Source organism: Chionomys nivalis, chromosome 4 (genome assembly GCF_950005125.1).
Source record: "Chionomys nivalis chromosome 4, mChiNiv1.1, whole genome shotgun sequence".
NCBI lineage: Eukaryota > Metazoa > Chordata > Mammalia > Rodentia > Cricetidae > Chionomys > Chionomys nivalis.
This window is the reverse complement of record NC_080089.1, coordinates 114,684,541-114,704,467: the sequence shown is the minus strand read 5'-3', so window position 1 is coordinate 114,704,467 and position 19,927 is coordinate 114,684,541. Positions and strand designations below refer to the sequence as shown.

General features: G+C 47.4%; 1 protein-coding gene across 1 annotated transcript in view; it reads right to left on the bottom strand.

Moving 5' to 3' along the window:
- Nucleotides 1-19,927, bottom strand: part of Itga9 (integrin subunit alpha 9) — a 306,519-nt gene that overhangs the window by 87,824 nt on the left and 198,768 nt on the right. The window contains exon 18 of the mRNA XM_057767071.1: nt 15,024-15,174. Coding sequence (XP_057623054.1) covers nt 15,024-15,174 — 151 coding nt within the window. The remainder of the gene's footprint in view (nt 1-15,023; nt 15,175-19,927) is intronic.

The following is a 19,927-nucleotide window of genomic DNA, read 5'->3' as shown; positions in this document are numbered from 1 at the left end:
TCAGCCACTAGAGGCCAGGCAGTGGTGGCACACACTTTTAATCCTAGGATATGGGAGACAGAGGCAGAGGGATCTCTGTTAGTTCAAGGCCACTCTGGGCTACACAAGATTGAATCTGTCTAAAAGAACTAGAATTTGAACTAAGTAGTGCTGGCATACACCTTTAATCCCAGTACTCAGGAGGCAGAGGCAGGAGATGTGAGTTTGAGACCAGCCTGGTCTACAGGAGCTAGTTCCAGGACAGGATCCAAAACTACAGAGAAACCCTGTTTTGAAAAAGCCAAAAATAAAATAAAATAAAAAAACAGAACTCACACAAGGGTGTTCCTAGCACTTGGGATTACCACCTTAAATCCCAGCACTAGGAAGGTGGAGACAGAAGTGATATGGCGGGAGGAGACAGGAGCTCAGGGCAGTCAGTTGTCTGAGGAAGCAGTCTGAGGACAGGATCTCCCTTTGGTCTGAGCACGGGTAGAGGCTGCCGCTCTGCTTCTCCGATCCTTCAGCTTTCGCCCTCTGATAGCTGACTCCGAGTTTTTATTAAGAAGACCAATTAGAATTCATGCTACACTGAACTACAAATAAAAAGTAATACAAGTAGACGACAAACATCATAAAAAAAAAAAAGAGGGCTGGAGAGGTGGCTCAGTGGTTAAGAGCACTGGCTGCTCTTCCAGAGGACCCAGGTTCAATTCCCAGCACCCACATGACAGCTCACAGCTGTCTGTAACTCCAAGATCTGACACCATCACATACACACAGATAAAACACCAACATACATAAAAAATATAAATAAATTAAACAAACAAGAAAACAAAGAAAGAAACCAAGGAAGATGCTTCACAAAGACCTTTGAAGAGGCGCTTTCCTTCACCAGGGAGGGTGTGCTCAGTCAGGGAGTGGCGCTCAGTCAGGGGGTCGCACTGAGGCCTCTGGGACAGAAGAGCGCTCTCCTCCTTTAGATATTCCTCCTTAAGTAAATATCTGTAGATTATTGAAGCACATCTATTTACTTTTATCAGAAAAAACACAGAACTTCATTAAAAAGTTTCTTTCTTTTCCTCTCCTTTTAAACTTTCACTATGAATCAGATGCGCGGGGGCAGGCCTGACTGAGCCAGAGTTTCTAGTGAGAGAACACCATGGCCAAAAGTCACGTGGGGAGGAGAGGGCTGATGTCAGCGTCCACGTCCCCATCACAGTCATCACCTGAGGAAGTCAGGGAGGACCTGGAAGCAGGCGCTGAAGCCACAGAGGAGGGCTGCTTCCTGGCTTCCTTCCCATGGCTTACTCAGCCCATTTTATTTCTTCATTCAGGATGGCTGCTCAGCCATGTAAGAAAGGCCCTCCCACATCAAGCATCAATAATCAACAAGGAAATGCTCCACAGACACCTGTCTACAGGCCACTCAGGGGGCAAACCTGCCTACAGGCCGCTCGGGGGCAAATCTGCCTACAGGCTGCTCAGGGGGCAAACCTGCCTGCAGGTCCATGGGGGTAAACTTGCCTACAGGCCGATCTGGGAATTTCCTCAGCTGAGGTTTCTACTTCTGAAATGACTCTAGCTCACGTCAGGCTTTCAGAAAACTAAGCAGCACACATCTGTCACCCCAGCACTTGGTGAGCAGAAGCACGAAGATCAGGAGTTCAAGGTCAGCTTGGCTACATAGTGAGCAGGGCCAGCCTGGGCTATGTTCGACCTGATCTCAGAGAGCTGCTTTTAGTCTGACTCATTCTGTAAGCAGAAGCCGTGACAAAAGTAAATAACCTAAATTCCTTGTTTGAAGTACGGTTTGTAGCTCTAGGTTTCTTGAAAAGTGCAGCTTTAACGTTCTGCTTTGAGACATTTTCGCGTTAAAACTTTAATTTTTATTTATATGATTACTATTTTTTTTTTTTTTTTGAGATAGGCTCTTGTTCTTGAGCTTGCTACACAGCCAAGGCTGATCTAGAACTCTCTACTCTCCTGCTTCTCCTTCTCAGGTGCTGGGATTATGGGCTTGCACCACCACGCCTGTCTAAAAAATTTTCTAATTTATGTATGTAAAACGACAAGAAAGAGGCCAGGTCTAGATTCAAACCCTGCTCAGCTTCCAAGGTACAGACTCTTACCTCTCCTTTCTACCTAATCCACAGGGTGTGGTTAAGATTCCCAGTGGATGCCTAAAACCACAGGCAGCGCTCCACCTACAGGCCCCGCTCTTCCGATCTGGCTGGCATTAATCTGTGCTCCCAGACTTTATGCCCTTGCATCACACTACCCATGATTAAATACAGCATGAGCTTATAGAACATAGGTGCTTTGAAATCAAAGGCAGTTCATCCGAGAACGTAAGCAGCTATTAAAGTGAGTCCTGGGGTGGGGAGGACATACAGCATGGGCACTCTGCTCAGAGAAATGGTTCATAAGCCAGACAGGATCGAGCGGGGAGGCACAGGAGTTCACTGAGTTGGTCAGAGTGCAGTGCAATTGAAAACTCACCCACGGTTTCTTTCTGCAATTTTTAATTTAGTATTTCTGAACTGAAAAGAATGGCGAGTGGCCGGCATCACGGATAAGGGAGAACTTATGGAGACTGCTCTCTGTGCGCTTCGAGAAAATCTCACTAAACAGTTATGGATGGAGGAGAGCTAGCTGCCACCCTTTGCTTTGAAGATAGCCAGCAATGACAAGCTGGGCTGGGGCAGAGTCAGACACAGGTTTAGTTAAGTCCCTCTTGGCCCAGCCCTGACCCCAGCTCTGTGCTGTCTTCAACAGAAGGTTCTAGGAACACTCACATTCAAGTGATCCCCTGACCAGCACACTCAACCAACCAGGAATGAAGCTGGTGCATGAAGAATGTTCTAGTCTCCCATCCTTTGGGGGACTATTGCTGCGTAACTGCTAATGCACCTCAAAAGGCCCCAAATACTGCCAGCACTGACCCTCCAAAGAACAATCATGGTGGCTTGCCATCTCTTTCTTCTTGCTGTCCAGGACCTCTACTCAACCCCCTGCATCACGCCTTCCTCGCAGGGCTGGAACATGGCAGGCAACCATTTGCCTTTGGGTCAATAAATCTTTGGAAAAGTAATAGTCTGAAAAACCACACTTAGGGAAAAACTGAATCCAGCTATCCCAGGTTGTCCAACTGAGACAGATTCCTACAAGGTGTGGATGGGAGGGGCACCCAACTAGCTTGAAGGGAGGAAGGAAGACTCTCCCAAACAGCTGCCCTGAGTAAAATCAGGATGTATACAACGAGGAAGGAGAGAACCAAAGCATAACAAACCCATTCCTGGGGCTCGAGAGGATTGCTCAAGGCTAACACCACATGCTGCTCTTGCAGAGGACCAAGATTTGGTTCCCAGCATCCACATGATGGCTCTCAACCACCTGTGAATCCAGTTCCAGGGGACTTAACGCCACCTTCTGATGTCCATGGGCACTGCATGCAGATGGCACACAGACATACATGAAGGCAAAACATTCATATATAGAAAATAATCTAAAATAGATTAAAAGAGAACGAAGGACCAGTCCCTTCCTCAGCAAAAGCCTGGCCTCTTCTTTTATTTTTATCTACATCCACAGAGAGAGTGGCACGCCCTCATCCCGTGGAAACGATTACTCTCTCCTCACCTCTCCGTTTCCTGGTGCCTCTCCCTGAAGTCCTCATAAGAAGGGAAGTGCCTGACTTCCGGAACGGATGATACCACATGGCTCTGTCCCCACTAGAACATTCCTTCCTTCCAGATGAGCGAATGAGTGTGTTCAGCCGTGAGTGAGAGCTCACTTGGGCTGGACCAGTGAAGTCTCGGGAATCTGAGGACATTGGGTCTTTCAAAAAGCCCAGTGCTCAACATGCTGCTCAGTCCATAGCACACGCTGGACATAAAACTGATGCGCATACTCTCAGCTAAGGAAGAGAAGCTTTGTTCCCAGAAGCCAAAACTAATATTACCTCCATAAACTATCTGACCAAAATGCTGATCTGAAGAACAGGTAGAGAACAGGCCCTGAGAGCCTTGAGCAGGGAAACGAGGTTTTGAGGGAGCTCAGTTTCTTTCATACTGAGCCACATATTCAGACAGGAGCGGCTCTGAATCCATTGGGTTCCTCAAAGGAGGACTTGAACTTTGACACACGTGGCTTTGGGACTGCTCTGGAACATTTCCCTTATGAGAGGGCTGTTCCCTCTGTGAAATGTGACATTTCAGGCCTTTCCAAGCTTGTATTAATATATATTCTGCTATGGCAAAGGTTAGATTTTAAAGCTTGGATTCAATCAACAGTGAATGCTCATTTTTGATATCCACTCTAGTTGCAATTTAAAGACCTCTATAAAAGATGTTTAGTTTTTGCCCTCCCTTTTTCAGCCAACAGTCGGACTAGGACATTTTGATGGCATTTTGTAAGTATATCATAGGCTCTATCATTCAGGCAAAACAGAAGCTGTCACACACTCGGCATCCTCTACCATTTATGTGTGGCTATCTCGTTGTGGTCTCCCAGGACCTGTGCCATCTGCTCCCTGCTGACTGCGTCTCCTTCTTCACCACTCTTCTCAATCCACTCCATCCTTTCTATCTTTTATTTTATCAATTTTTTAAAATTGTTTTTATTGCACTATACATTTTTCTCTGCTCCCCTCCCTTCCTCCCCTTTCCCCTTCTACCCTCTTTCATGACCCCATGCTCCCAATTACTCGAAAGATCTTGTCTATTTCCAATCTATCCCTTCTACAGCTCACATCCCTCCTAGTCCCAGCACCTCCCCTTTCCCTAACATCTCCCAGGACACACGGGGGCATCTTTCCTGACCCCAGGCCTGTCCATTTATACAGCCACAGCTCCCGAGCACCTGTGCAGACCCATCCCCCAGAGGGTTCCTGAGGAGGCTGGCTGCAGGGCACCTGTCTAGTCTGTTTACAAATCTCACACTAAATACTCTTTCTGAGTAACGAGGAGGCAGGACGCTGACATTGCTCAGACCAAACCAGGCAGTATGTATCAGCCTGGTTTCCATTCTCAACCTCAGAGCTTGACACAGGGGGAGCAATTTCTGTAGACATTCAAGACATTCGATGTTTGTCCCTGGGCTGGGCAAACAAGATGCTATTTAACCCACTCAGTCTTTTCTTAGTTGAATTTTCTTTTGACTATTTGGTATAAAACAAAAAAAAACACGAGCTGTTCTCCTACGAAAATCCCAGCTTTCGATCACTCAGTAGAGACCTAGATTCTGTTACATATCAGTTATAGAATTCTGGTTGCCACGTGATCCATTCCATCAGGTACCCACGTCCTTGATATTCCCACTGTGCCATGCCACCAGCCTCTTCCAAGCGACTTGGGTGTACAGCAAGAGCTTCTCCTTCTTTTTCCCCAACAACATTTGGAGCTGAGCTTCGGAAACGAGGCTGAGTCACAGACCGAGCGAGACCGTCCAGCACTCGACACATCGAGGGGCGCTGACGCTACCTCTCGCGACTTTTGCCAACTGTCCGGTACTCAACAGGCAGAAGGGAAAATGGGCAGATTGTGTTTTTTCCACCTTCGGGGCCCTCTCAAGGGCAAAACTCCTAAGTGCCATATTCCTTTAGCTGAGTTCACCTGGGGACAAGTGAATTCCAGAGGAGAAATTGAAAAGGCAGCGAAGCCCTGCCAGCTCCCAGAATCCAGCGTGGCGACACACGGGCACCACAGGAAGGCTTCCTCTAGTGGAAGCCTGGTAGGGGTTAGGTCTCTGTGCCAGAACTCTTGGGGTGCTAAAGAGAGCCTTGTTTAGACAAAACACAGCTGCCCCAGAAAATTCATCAATGCTTCCTGCCTGCTGCCCCCTACACAAGAAAAATGGGCAGTGATGTAATGGGAAAGATGTCATTCACTAAGCACCTGGCCTTCCAGAGGGTAAGAGCTACAAGCCAGGTGGGCAGCCAGAGACCATCAGACATGCAAATTGGCCTCTTTATGCAAAAAAGATGCAAGAGAGACCTCTGGATTCAGCCTGTCTGTGCCTGAATCCCAATGTCCAGTTTTAGCAGCTGAGCCTTGCTAAACCTTGGTTTCCTCCTCAGGAAAATGGAGCTCATAAAGGGAAACTGAGTTGTTGTAGGGCAAAAACATGTTTTAAAAAGTTAGTTGCTGAGCACAGAGTGTGATGGAGAAATGAGCACCCAGCAAGGGCTGTCCCTGCCATTTCCCACTGTTGTAACTTTACGAGTTACATGTCTTCAGACTACCAAGAAGAAGTCAGGCTTTCTATTTATTTTAGAAAATTCTAGCAAAAGTCCAGAAACCTGACCAAGACCACACAGGAGAGCAAGCTAAGAGAAGACTCCTGCCTATGGCTATAGAGACAAATACACTAAGCAAAATATTAGAAATGAAAGCAACAGCATACTTCATTCTTTAAGGGGGTAGAACTTTAAAAATAGAATTCACTTCCTTAAAAGGTCAAAAGGAAAGTTATATGAACACACCAACATTTTAGGTATAAATAGTCCATGAAAAAGAAAGCAATCATTGATCCGAAACTTCAGACTTAACCGGACAAGACTGGATTCTAGTCAAACCTCATGGACCCAATTTCAACAAAGTAGACTGACGGACTTCTAGCAGGTTACATCATGAGGGTAAAATGAGGCAGATAGCATCATTTGAGGAAAAACATTGAAGTCACACACAAACCCCCAAACATTCAGACTCTGAGATGGGAGTCATGAAGGACATCTATGAACCCGGTCTCCAGGAAGGACAGCTCAGAGGTGGCCTGAATTGTGTGCTGGCCTCTGACACCTCTGACCAGTAGCCTGGGGCTGCTGTCCAGGTCCTGGCATCTGTGGCTATTTCTGGAATGTGGCTAAATAAGCTCCAGCAACCCGAGGGCCAACCAGATTTTGAAAGAGTCACTGGTACAGGGATTAAAGTAAATAAATAAATAAAATATAAAAGCAGGGCTGGGGCAATGCTTTAGTGGCTAAAACAATTGCTTAGGAAGCATGAAGTCTTGGGTTTGATCCCCAGAACTCACATAACTGCAAAGTAGGCATGGAGGCTTATCCGGTTCAGTTGAGACCTTGACTCAACGGATAAGGTGGATAAAGAATGCTGACACCAACTTCAGGCTTCCACATCCGTGCACACATGCGCAGCCATGCAGATAGGAAAATGTATATATATGCACACGCACACCCAGAAAAGCAAACGAGAGTGGGGCAGGTGTGTGCAGGGCACAGGGGTGGGTGGGGTGGGGGCAAAAACTGGCAGGAAGAGGAAGGAATCAAATGTGATCAGGGGATCAACATGTTTGATTTCCCTGGCCTCTTGGATAATGGGCCCTCATTCAAACAGCCTACTTCCTACCTCTCTCTGCCTTGTCTGGGAACGATGACGGAGGGTCAGCTCCGGGAAGAAATCAGAAACCAGCAACAGTGCTGTGCTGACACTGGGTCTAAACTGGGGAACAAATTTAGGTAGGCATGATGGCATGTGCCTATAACCCCAGGTGTATGAGGTAGGCGTGATGGTGTGTGCCTATAACCCCAGGTGTATGAGGTAGGTATGATGGCATGTGTCTGTTACCCCAGGTATATGAGGTAGGCATGGTGTGTGTAGTAAACCCCAGGTGTATGAGGTAGGCATGATGGCGTGTGCCTATAACCCCAAGTGTATGAGGTAGACATGATGGCATGTGCCTATAACCCCAGGTGTATGAGGTAGGCATGGTGGTGTGTGTAGTAAACCCCAGGTGTATGAGGTAGGCATGATGGCGTGTGCCTATAACCCCAAGTGTATGAGGTAGACATGATGGCGTGTGCCTATAACCCCAGGTGTATGAGGTAGACATGATGGCATGTGCCTATAACCCCAGGTGTATGAGGTAGGCATGGTGGTGTGTGTAGTAAACCCCAGGTGTATGAGGTAGGCATGATGGCGTGTGCCTATAACCCCAGTTGTATGAGGTAGGCATGATGGCGTGTGCAGTAACCCCAGGTGTATGAGGTAGACATGATGGCATGTGTCTGTTACCCCAGGTGTATGAGGTAGACATGATGGCATGTGCCTATAATGCCAGGTGTATGAGGTAGGCATGATGGCATGTGTAGTAACCCCAGGTGTATGAGATAGGCATGACGGCGTGTGTAGTCACCCCAGGTGTATGAGGTAGGCATGATGGCGTGTGTCTTCTCCCAGGTGTATTTTGCACATTTTAAACACACCGAAGCACTTCATTTGAAATATTTCGATTGAGGTACTTCAGACATACTGGTCCTGAGCACGCTCTGTGAGTGCTCTACCATCGAGCTACATCCCTGGTCCTGCCTTGTCTACCTTGAGCGGGTCCTGGGAGTTTCATCTGGAGCCCTAAACATCTCTCCCAGCTTCAAATTTCTTGTATTTTTCCAGCATACACACAACTTAGCTTTGTGCCCATTATCAACGGGCTCTTATCACTGCTTCCTTCCTGCATGTCAAGCTGCCACAAGGTCCCCATTTCGAATATGTTATTTTAAATTTAGAGTTCTTGTATGCATTTGTTACATATGTCCTGTTTTCCTGCCCTCACCGCTTAGCACCCGTTATCTTCCACAATCCCGCTTCTACTTTCATTTAATGTACACATACATAGCACTATGTGACCATATAAAATACAGGAGCCACAAATGAGAGGGAAACATTTAATGTACACATACATAACGCTATGTGACCATATAAAATACAGGATCCACAAATGAGAGGGAAACATTTAATGTACACATACATAGCGCTATGTGACCATATAAAACACAGGAGCCACAAACGAGAGGGAAACATTTAATGTACACATACATAGCGCTATGTGACCATATAAAATACAGGAGCCACAAATGAGAGGGAAACACTTTTTCTGAGATTGGATTAATTTACTTAATGTAGGCCCATATTTCTATCTGGTGTGGCAGCCAGGCTCTGAAGCCATAGGCCCCACCTGAGGTGGTCATGTACCCTGTCAGTCAGGCCTCCGCTGCCCTAACAAAGGGCCAGGATGTTGTTTTGTTCCTTTCTTTGTAATTTGGAGGATGCCTGATAGAAATACTAATTCAGCCTATGGACAGGTAGCATACAGAGCACACAGGTAGTTGTGGACATCACTAAAAGCCATTCACCTGGTTACCCAGGAGACAGAATGCTGGTGTATGTCCCCCTCAGTTTATGTTTTGGTATAAAAGACTGGAGAATAAAGCAAGAGGAATTCTTCAGGATGTGAACTCAGGACTTCATGAGGGATTGCTGAGAATCTCCCTCCTGATGAAACCATGTGAGTTGTGTCTTTATTTCCGTACCTCCACCCCAGTCCAGAGAGATAGTTTATGTTGGGGTCTGGTCTAGAGAAATAATTTAGAGTTCAGGCTAGCACCAGACCCCGACAACTTAATAGTACTGTTTCCAGTTGCATCCATTTTCCTACAGATAACACGGCTTCATTCTTATGGCTGCTAGGCTTAGCTAGCTGGGCTGGCTCAGGAACCTGGCTATTGTGAACAGCGCTGTGATAAACACTGACGCACTGTTTCTCAGAGATGTGTTGATGGAGTCCATTGGGTGAACACCCAGGAGTAGTAGACAAGACAGTAGAAGCTCTTGGGGATCTGTGTCTCTTTCCTGAGAAACCCATATACTGCTTTCCAGAGAGGCTGAGCTAGCTTACACTCTTATGGTGTGCTTACATGGGCTCCCTGCTCTCCACAATGGCAGCCAGCAGGGCCTTGATTTCCTGACACACCCTGGTCACATTTCATCCTGGGTGGGAGTCGGGAAGCACTGGGGGCTTTGTTGTAATTTGGAGCAGCGGGGCTGCATCCCCTGCACTCAGCCGCCCGCATGGCTAGCTTATGCCCCGAAATAATTACACGGAGACTGTATTCTTTTAAACACTGCCTGGCCCATTAGTTTCAGCCTCTTATTGGCTAGCTCTTACATATTGATCTAACCCATTTCTCATATTCTGTGTAGCACCACGAGCTGGCTTACCAGGAAAGATCTTAACCTGCGTCTGTCTGGATTAAGAGAATCATGGCGACTCACTGACTGGGCTTCTTTCTCCCAGCATTCTGTTCTGTTTACTCCACCCACCTAAGGGTTGGCCTATCAAATGGGCCTAGGCAGTTTCTTTATTAATTAACCAATAAAAGCAACAGATTAATACAAGACCCACCTCCATCAGGGCTTTAATGGCCTCCTGCATGACTCTAAACCAGCATTTGCTCTTTGTAGGTCTTAAGTGCAACTTCCTCCTTTACGGTGGGATAGAACTGAGTGGGAGCTTCCCTGCAAGATCAAGCTGAGGGCTAGGGTTGGAGGGCCTTTGCCTGAGATTGCCCTGTCCTGCCTTGCTTCACCCTCCGCTGGTAACAGATACCCCCGGAACCACCAGCACCCTGGCCGTCATTCTCACTCAGCATCTGTTCCGGAGAAGATATTCAAGCTTTTCCTGACTTCAAAATGTTTATTATTTTCAAATTGTGTCTGTGAGTGAACGCATGAGTGTAGATAGAGGCCAGAATAGGGAGTCAGGCCTCTTGGAGCTGGAGTTACAGGTGATGTGGGCACTGGGAATCGAACTTGCGTCCCCTACAAGAACAGCAACCACGCTTAACCACCGAGCCATCTCCCCAGTCTCCTTGCTTATTACCACACGTGTATGATGTGTGTCTGATGTGAGGTCAGAAGACAGTTTCGTGGAGTCTGTTCTCTCCTTCCACCACTGTCTGGGCTCTGGAGATCCAAGTCAGCTCCCAGACCTTGCTTTTAAAGTTTTATTTATTTTTAAGTTGTCTTTTCTTAGCTTAGCAGTTTCATAGTTTTCTCTCTCTCTCTCTTTCTCTCTCTCTCTCTCTCTTTCTTAAAGATACTTTGCTGTCTGGTGAAAAAAGATCTAAAATCCAGGACCCCTCTTTTCCCTTTGAGAAGAGGAAATGGGTAAATGCCGCTCAACATCTGACTAAAGGTGGGAGCCAGGAGGTTTAATGTGCACTTCTTGAATTCCTCTCACAGATCTGCCCGTGGCAAGGTGGTGGGACGCATCCTTAACTGGTCCTTGTCACAGACGCAGCTGTACTGACATGTCTCAGGCTAGACTGTAGCCTCCCTTCACACGCCATGAATGCACAGATGAAGCTTCTCATGCCAATGAAAGCTGAGCTCTGCATTGGAACGTAGGCCACATTGTGATTGGAGATGGACATCTGGGGTTCTCCATCATTTCCTGGTGCCCACGGCAACCAGAAGGGCCATCAGTCTCAGGGACCTGCACTGTAGGCTATCTCTCTGTGCCAGTACTCAGGCAGAGCTGACAGGTGACACACCGGTTAGGGATCATAGTCCTGGCCTCTGGGTACCTGCCCTCCTCCGCCTTCTCTCAGCTCTTTATGGGCAAAGGGTGGGGCCTTCAGAAGAACCCAAACAAGAAGTGAGCAGCAGGGAGAATGCAGGACAAGAGTGGCACCTGGATTGGGGCCAGGTGAGGATCTCCTCTTGGCATTATGCAGGAAGTTCAAGGTAAAGTCACCAGGGGGCTCAGGGTACCGGATTAAAGACAGGAAGGGGGCGGAAGAGACTTATTATTTTCTAAGTATTGATTTCCCCCCAAGGGCTCTCTTACAAGGGTTAGCAGTGAGTTCATTCATCATCTTAATGGCCAGGCCAAGATGGCTATAAACATCTGAGGGTTGCCTTTTCCTGGGGGCGACTATTAACTCGATAAGAGACACCGGAGACAGCAGAGCATATTGGCAATCAGCACGTTATGTGGCCAGGGGAGCAGCAAAGAGTGAAGGAACGCCAACTGTACTTTGCTTACACACAGAAGGTTGGGGTGCACTTCTGCCCCCACAATGCCTGACTCCTCATCTCCACTGTCACATGTCGCTTTGTTCCTGTGCACAGACACACAGGTTCCTGCACTGAACCTTCCGCCCACGGAAGGGTCAGCTACCCCCTCAGATATAAAACTATGCAAACACATTAGGTTTCCAAATCCTCCCTCAGTTCAGATTAGAAAGCTGATAGGCCTTATCATCTGGCGCCGTCCTGAGTCGCTTGCCTTGAAAGTGAGAAGAGAGATTCCCGAGAGAAACGGAACACCCGTTCCATGGCAGAGGTAGATATTAGTGGGAAGACTCACTTTACAATCAAAACAAACTCACCGGCCCTGATGCCACTTGTCATAAAGATGTAAGCTGACCTGGTAGTTACCGAAGACTGCAAAGCCCAGACTGACTGGAAATTCAAACCATTCCCTTCTCAGAAACAGCAAAAATGAGCTTCCTTGATAGACCACCATGCCCCTCATTAGGTCTTGTCATAGGAGGAATAGAAGGACCCAGGGGCCATCCCCTCATCTCAGTCTCTCAAGGTGATTAGAAGGCAGAGCCATCACCAAGTTCACAGCCAGACTCAGTGACTGATGACAAGGGATTGGGAACTACAGCCCTGAGCAGCTCGGCGGAGCTCTGCTTGTGGGTGTTTCTCCCACACAAGCTCACGACCACCCTTTCCTCCTCATGCCTCCGTCTTTCACCACTCTCACCACTGAATCCTATCTTCCCGCTTCTCTGGTCTGATGGCGCCTCCTGTAAGAGGTCACTGAGGGTGCCCAGCATCCTGAGAGGATTGCGCTACATGTCACCAACCCGGTAAAAGACTCCAATTCACACCTGGAAGCACAGTTTCTGCTAGAAGTGTGTGGCTTTGCCCCATCACACAGCTGGAGAAATCACAGGCTGAACCTTCTGTCTGGTGTTGGACCACCAGAACACCAAGCAAACCGTGGGTCTGGATAGTATGTTGTGTTGTACTGTGGGAGGCAGGGGCCTATCACAGTTGGGACACATTACACACACACACACACACACACACACACACACACACACACGGCACAGACTCCACTCAATCCTTAGCACACACCAACATCACAGTGCGAGAAATTGTTGCCCTGGCCCACGGTCACACTGATCATCAGAGAGGCGGGTGGAACTTCAGTTGGAGCCTGCTAAATCACCAGTGTTCACAACCCCCATTTCACACTTGACATTGTATATGCAAACTCCAGCTTAGCTTCTGCTATCGTTCTGAAGCATAGATTTCATCCTAAAAGTCACTAGCTTTAAAGACGACATGGATGCTTCATCTGGATTGACTTTTCTGTTCTCTTCCACTCCTAAACACATGTGCATGCACGCACGAACACACACACACACGCACGCACAAACACACACGCACACACACACACACGACCTCCAAATGCTAATATATTTGGCTAGTTAGTCTGCTGCCAAGGGAAGGATGTGAGATGCACCAAGGATGTGGAAAGGGTTTGACCAGTGATACAGAGTCCCATGACAGACAAGCACGTTAGGGCACAGACCTAGTGCACAGGAGGAATAGCTAGGCTGGAAGCCCAGACCAGAGGCCTACGGGCTGGACAAGATCAGGGACATGTTTTGTTTGGCTTATACCACACTCAGAAAACATCTTAATTAGCGGCCAAAGTAACATAAACATGAATTTCTGGTTTTTATAGAAAAATAAAATCTGGCAGCACCAGTTAACACTCCTACTTCAATTACTGGGCCACTGAAGTGGCTGACCTATGGGTGACATCGGAACCCTCCATCTCCCAGAGAATATACCACAGTCTTTCCCACACCTGGACACCGTTACCTATGCTCACACAGGCCTTGCCCAACTCCTGGCTCTGTGATGCTCTCTAAGCAACTCTACTCACAACTTCTAGGAGCCTAGGAAGTGAGATTCCCGCTGGCGGGTGCCAAGAGCCCTGCCTACAGGACTTGCACCCGTCAGGGTGTTTCACCAGCTTCCCACTGCCAGTGCCCAGCCCTCTGCACTAGAGGGCACTGTTTCCAGAACCACAGAGGTCCTGCTGGCATGCACACGGCAGTTCTGATATGTCGGGGAACAGTCTCCCAGGAGGTCCCCATCTTAATTCTTAGACCAACGATTCTCAACCTTCCCGATAATGTGACCCTTTCATACAGTTTCTCATGGTGTTGTGAGCTCCAGCCATAAAATTATTTCCATTGCTAATTCACAACTGTAATTTTGTTTCTGTTATGAATCGTAATGTAAATACCTGGGTGTAAGTTTTCATCATATAGTGATTCAGGTTCCATGCGAACACCAGGTCACCGAGCCCCTCGCTGCCAACCAGGAAAAGCTGCAAATACCTGCACATCTGTCACCAGAGCAACTGGGTAGAACCGGGTGTGTCCTGCCTCCTCTTCCTCTCTCACAGGCGTGGGTGCACCGAGGGGCATTGGGGAGAGAGAAGGCAACAGCTCCCCTTTCCTTTGGGAATCACGATCGATAAACGTCAACTCATTTGAATAAATGATTGACTCTACGAAAGCTCATTCAATTCCTGGAAATCATCGAACTTTCTCAAATCCCTCAAAAGTGGCCGGAATGAATATATAAATATGGCAAAGTATCAGCTGACGTAGACACCCACGTACCAGACAGCACGGAATGCACCGTCAGGGATCGGAATCATGACAAGAAGGAGTCCATCCATACTTATTTTTCCACAACTACCAACACAAGACTGAAATTTTATAGAACGTACATATGGTGGAAATAACAGCTGTAGCCACTCAGAGAGGGCCAGTCCACCAGAGAGAAGGGACGGAACACGACATAAGGTAGGCACTCTGGGCCGTGCCAGCCACCTCCTCACTTCAGGATGAAAGCCGATTTCTGGTAACTCCAAGTTCCTTATCAAGGAGTGGTTTTTGTAGACTCATTGCACGCCCCCTGCTGCAAACAAGTCAGCAGGTGTATGAGACGGAAAACGGCTCCTCTCAAGGGAGCTCTCCCTACCTGCTGCCACATGGGCTCCCTCTCAGGGGAGCTCTCCCTACCTGCTGCCACATGGGCTCCCTCTCAGGGGAGCTCTCCCTACCTGCTGCCACATGGGCTCCCTCTCAGGGGAGCTCTCCTACCTTCTGCCACATGGGCTCCCTCTCAGGGGAGCTCCCCTACCTTCTGCCACATGTTGATGAAGAAGAGTTCCCGGGAAACGTTGAAGGACACGTTGGCATCATAGGCATCGTCCCCAAGGTTGGAGATGGAGATGTTTAGAGAGATATTCTTCACGGCCCCTAAAGCTAGGTATGGGGTTTTCTCATCAACACTGCAAAGAAAAACAAAGAGTGATCAGTAGCCTTACTTACAGTGATATAGCAGGAGGCAGCAGGAGGTAGTGTGGGGTGCTGGGAATGGGAACCCAACTCTCAGGAGCCCCACCCACGAGGCACATGGCCTTGGAGAACCAGCACCCATGGGCCTCTGCTTTTTATTTGTTTGTTTGTTTTCCTTTTGCTTAGAACACGGGCTTCTGTGCTTTTGGATGCACTAGACTGTCACATGGCTCACAGGAAACTCTACACATCAAGTGGGAAAGCTTGAAAACATTCAAAAAGTTTTATGTGAAATTCCTCCATTCAGTTCTTCTGAGCAGATCCTGTATTTTTGTCATCATAGACGTGAGGTTTTGCGTTGACTGTCAATGTGACAGAATCCAGAATTGCCTGGGAGATGGCCTCCAGGCACGTCTGTGTGCAGTGTTAACTGAGGTAGGAAGACACTTCTCACTGTGGGTGGTACTCTTCCCTGGGCATGGACTGTAGACTCTGAAACAGAGCTGAGTACAAGAGTTTGTCTCTGCTTCTTAGCATGGACGCAATGAACCATGGCTCTTAAATGCCCACTGCTGTGACTTCCTGCCGTGACAGACTGTAACCTGCAAGTCTAAGCCAAAATATACCCAGTCTCCCTCAAAGCTCCTTCGTTGGAGAATTTTATCCTAACAACCGGAAAGGAACGTAAGACCCTGGCGAGAGTCTCCTGTCACGTCAAGGAGACAGAAAATGCACACAGGAAGCAAATACGCACAACCAGCTGGAGAAACCTCGGAGGGGAGGAAGTTACCTGACCTGGAGGAGTGGGCTGCAATTTTCAGTACAGTAGTCAGGGGAGCCTCCATGAGGAGGTGGCCTCTCACCAGAGAGCAGGATGTGTGGAATGGAGGCTTGCTAAGGAGGGTCTCTGAGGGGGGCAGAGAGCTGGCATGTGCCAGGAAGAGAAGGAGGCCAGAGAGTATTGAGCAGGTTGAGAGGAAATGAGCCCAGAGACGTAAAGAAAATGAGACTCTGTAGGTCCTGGGGTGTCACTGCCAAGACTGTGGTGTAAATGTGATACACATGGGATTCCCTACCAGCTCTGAGCTAAGAATAATGGCTCTTGGGGCTCACGTCAGGAGGATGCTCCTACTACATATGATGCAAATCGTCCGTGGAACACTTGAGAAAAGCTGGGTGAGGCGCCTCCTGCAATAAGTCAGGGGGAAGAGGTGAAAGGTCAAGCCAGGCCCTTGCAGCTGAAGTATGGAGAAGAGTCATACTGGAGGTGTTTCCAAGGTTGTGCCAACCTTGGATTTTTCTCAAGAATTGGAAGAGGGATGTTAGTAGATGAAGAGCCAAGGGCGGCGCCAGGGCTTCGGGATTCAAAACCAGATTTAGTGGGAGGGGGAAAGACCGTACATAGAGAAGGCTTAGCAGAGATAAACCAAGTGCCTGTTGCATTTTATAGAAAACACAGAGGCAGCTTGACACACGAGCGGGGAGTTGGAGGCATTTGGGTTGGAGATCTATACGTGGGGTGAATTTGAAGGGCACCAGAGAATGGCTGTAGAAGGAGCCGTGCTTTCTCATTTAGGGTCTGAAGAGAAGAGACAGGTGTAGCTAGGTATGGAGGAAGGAAACCAGGACAGGTGACACTGAGCGGCCACATAAGGCTCTTTCTGAGGGAGGAATGTCAGGCTTGTCCAGCATGGCAGAAGGTCAGATCAGCATGAGGAATGAGAACTGATCACTAAGATTAGTTATGTAGAGCAGGGTTTAGACTTTTTTATGTGTGACCCCTTTACAGCTCTCCGAGTTTTATTTATATTTCTGTGATAAAATACCCCAATAAAGCAATTTTCAGGACAAAGGGTTTATTTCAGATCACAATTTTGGGTTGCAGTATGCTAGGAAGTCAATATGGAAGAAAACTTAAAACGCCTAGATACAGCACCTCCTCAGTCAGCACAGAGAGAGGCTGAATACATTATCACGCAGCTCTGGTTCTTTCTTACACAATCCAGGACCCAAATGCAGACGATGGTGCCATGCACAGTGTGCTGGGTCTTCCCAGTCAATTAATGCAATCCAGAACATCCCCCCACATAGACACGCCGAAAGGCCAGCCTGATCTACACAAACCCTCACTTCATTCCCAAATGATTCTAAACTATGTCACATTGACAATTAATGCCAATCAGTACAGTGTCTGAGAAGTGTTTACATGACCCTGGGTGAGTCAGTATATGAAACAAGTATACAGATCAAGCATTATTGGTAACAAACCATAAATCTATTTTAAGATAATTCTTTGGTATACATATATATTGAATATCTATTAAAGACTAAAGCAAGTTTGTATTCTAATGACATGGGTATGATTATCTGTGTAGCACAATAATCCTTGTACATACTAACTTTTGTTGCTCATATACTCACTGGTATGGGGCCACAAAGTGGACTCAGCGGGTCAAGGAAAAAGAGGAGATGAAACTGTGGGGATCTGGGGAGGTAGGGGGATGTTTGGGAAGTTTTAGGAAGAGAAGGGGGTAACTATGATCAAAATACATTGTATACATGTATGAATGCATGAAAGACCCAAAGGATAAGCATGTTATTTAAAACAGATTTTAAAATAGACTCATTTTATACATAATAAAGAGTAATAGTAGAACATTATTAAAACCGTTTGTTTCCTATAATTAAATCATTATGCTTCCATAAAAGCAGAAAACATAGTATGGACAGCAAAAAAGCTACAGGCTGTAGGAGAGAGGCCTCACCTCTCTACCTGTGAGTGTAAACATTTAGGCAGTGGTCTTTGGCACGGTGGGGATGACGGCACATAAAGTTCAGAATGGTGGCTCAAAAGAGAGGTTAGGTGATGTAATGTGGGCCAACACTGCCAGGAGCATCGTAAATCTGAGTTAAACCAAACTTATCGTGAGTTCAGAAACCTATCACTACCAGGATTTCGCAGTCCTCCACGTTCAGTTATAAAAAAAACCCATATTGGGTTGTGGCCAGCGTGGACAAAGCTTTGATGTACACAGAGGTCACTGGTGACCTGTGTGAATTCCATGAGTGAATCAGGGCAGAGAGCCTGACTGGCATGACAGAGGAGCTCATCAGAATCGTGAGTTCAGGTGGGTGTGGGAAGGTGCTTCTCTCAGCAGAGCGTAGGGGAACAAGAGGTAGAGCGGCCAGGGAAGTGGGCTATGAGATGGGTTTTTAAAGGATGGGAATTATCACAGTGCATTTGGTCTATCGGCAATGAACGAACACGCTGATGGGGAAAGTTGCTGGTGGGACCTGGTGAACACATGGAAAGGCGGAGGCTGAATGAGCAGAGCATGAGGCATGGCTGCTGGGTGTGGTTGGAGAATTCAGACTTCCTTTGGAGCTCTTGGTATTTGGCACTGAAAGTAAAACAGAGTCAAAGGCAGGGAGAGGAGAGAAGGGGAGGGCGTTGGGTTGTGGCAATGGCAAGGAGAGCAGGGGAGTGAATGGGCCAAGGATGATGTGATGGGGATAAAGGTGATAACAAGGATGAGGACCAAGTCATGTAAGGTCTGGGCAAAACAGAGTCATTCCAGAGGGAGATGTGGAGAAGCCTCTGAGAGTTTGTGCAATGGACAGCTGTCCCTTTTGGCTGTTTGGCTCAGTGGTTCCATGATAGATGTGAAGAGTACATCAACAGAGAAGGGGAAGGCACCTCTCATGGTCACTAAGCTGTGGGCACCTGATTAAGCAGTCCTGCCTTCTAAGGATGTTCAGTGGCTTAACTTTGGTGATAATGTTCCCAACCACAGCTCTGAATTTTGAGTGCTTCATAAGGCCATTCCGGTCCTGTGATTACCTGATGTGACTGCAGAAGGTTTAAAGAACCAGAAGTTGCTTCCTCGAGCTAAACCTCACCTCCCTTGTTTCCTGTTGAAGTTGGTCGCCCTGTCCGGGCTCCTTAGAAGTCTCATCTAAACCAGCTCATGTCTTTCCAATAAACTAGACTTAAATCAACTGGCATATGTTATGCTGTCTGCTTCAATTAACACAGCTAATACAGTGTGCAAGAGAAGAGGACTATTCAGACACTCAATAGGCTACTATTCTTTGAAATATAGATTTTGGGGGAAGGAACATCATTATCCATCTCCGGAAAGAAGCCCCACTCCAGTGGGTCTGGCATGCCAACAAGAAAAACATGCTCAACAAGAAATCTGATGGCCTTGCTTTGGAAGCTAGAGCTCCAGGGATCCAAACAAGATGTGAAAAATTAACTCAAAGCAGAGTTTTAAATTCTTGAATGGTCTCCAATGAATTAAGACCCTGACCTCAAGCTATTGTGGCAATGATTTATTATTGTTGGCCACTCTGGTTTTAAACAATTGATGGGTTATTTCTGTCCCCGTTTGCTTTTGTAACATGGAAGAAAGACTTCTCAGACCTTGAATTATGTGACAGCATTAACCTAGCTCTATCAAGAGAAGGACTTGCAGACAAGCTCAGAGATGTCCAGGCACCTCAGAGTGACCAATCTCTGTGGGATATTAAGCAGAAACCACATAGGTAGGCACAGCGCCACGGGCTACAGAACCGCTGCCTTTGCCAGTGTCATAGTTCACAAGACTAGCCTCTTTCTCTCATGTATAAATGCCAAGGAATCAGGCCAGGGACATCTGAACTTATGCCAGGCCCCACAACACGGGCCTCTGCCACTTAATCACGCAGTAAGGTCACCCCTGGGTTTTCACAGTCAAGTGATTC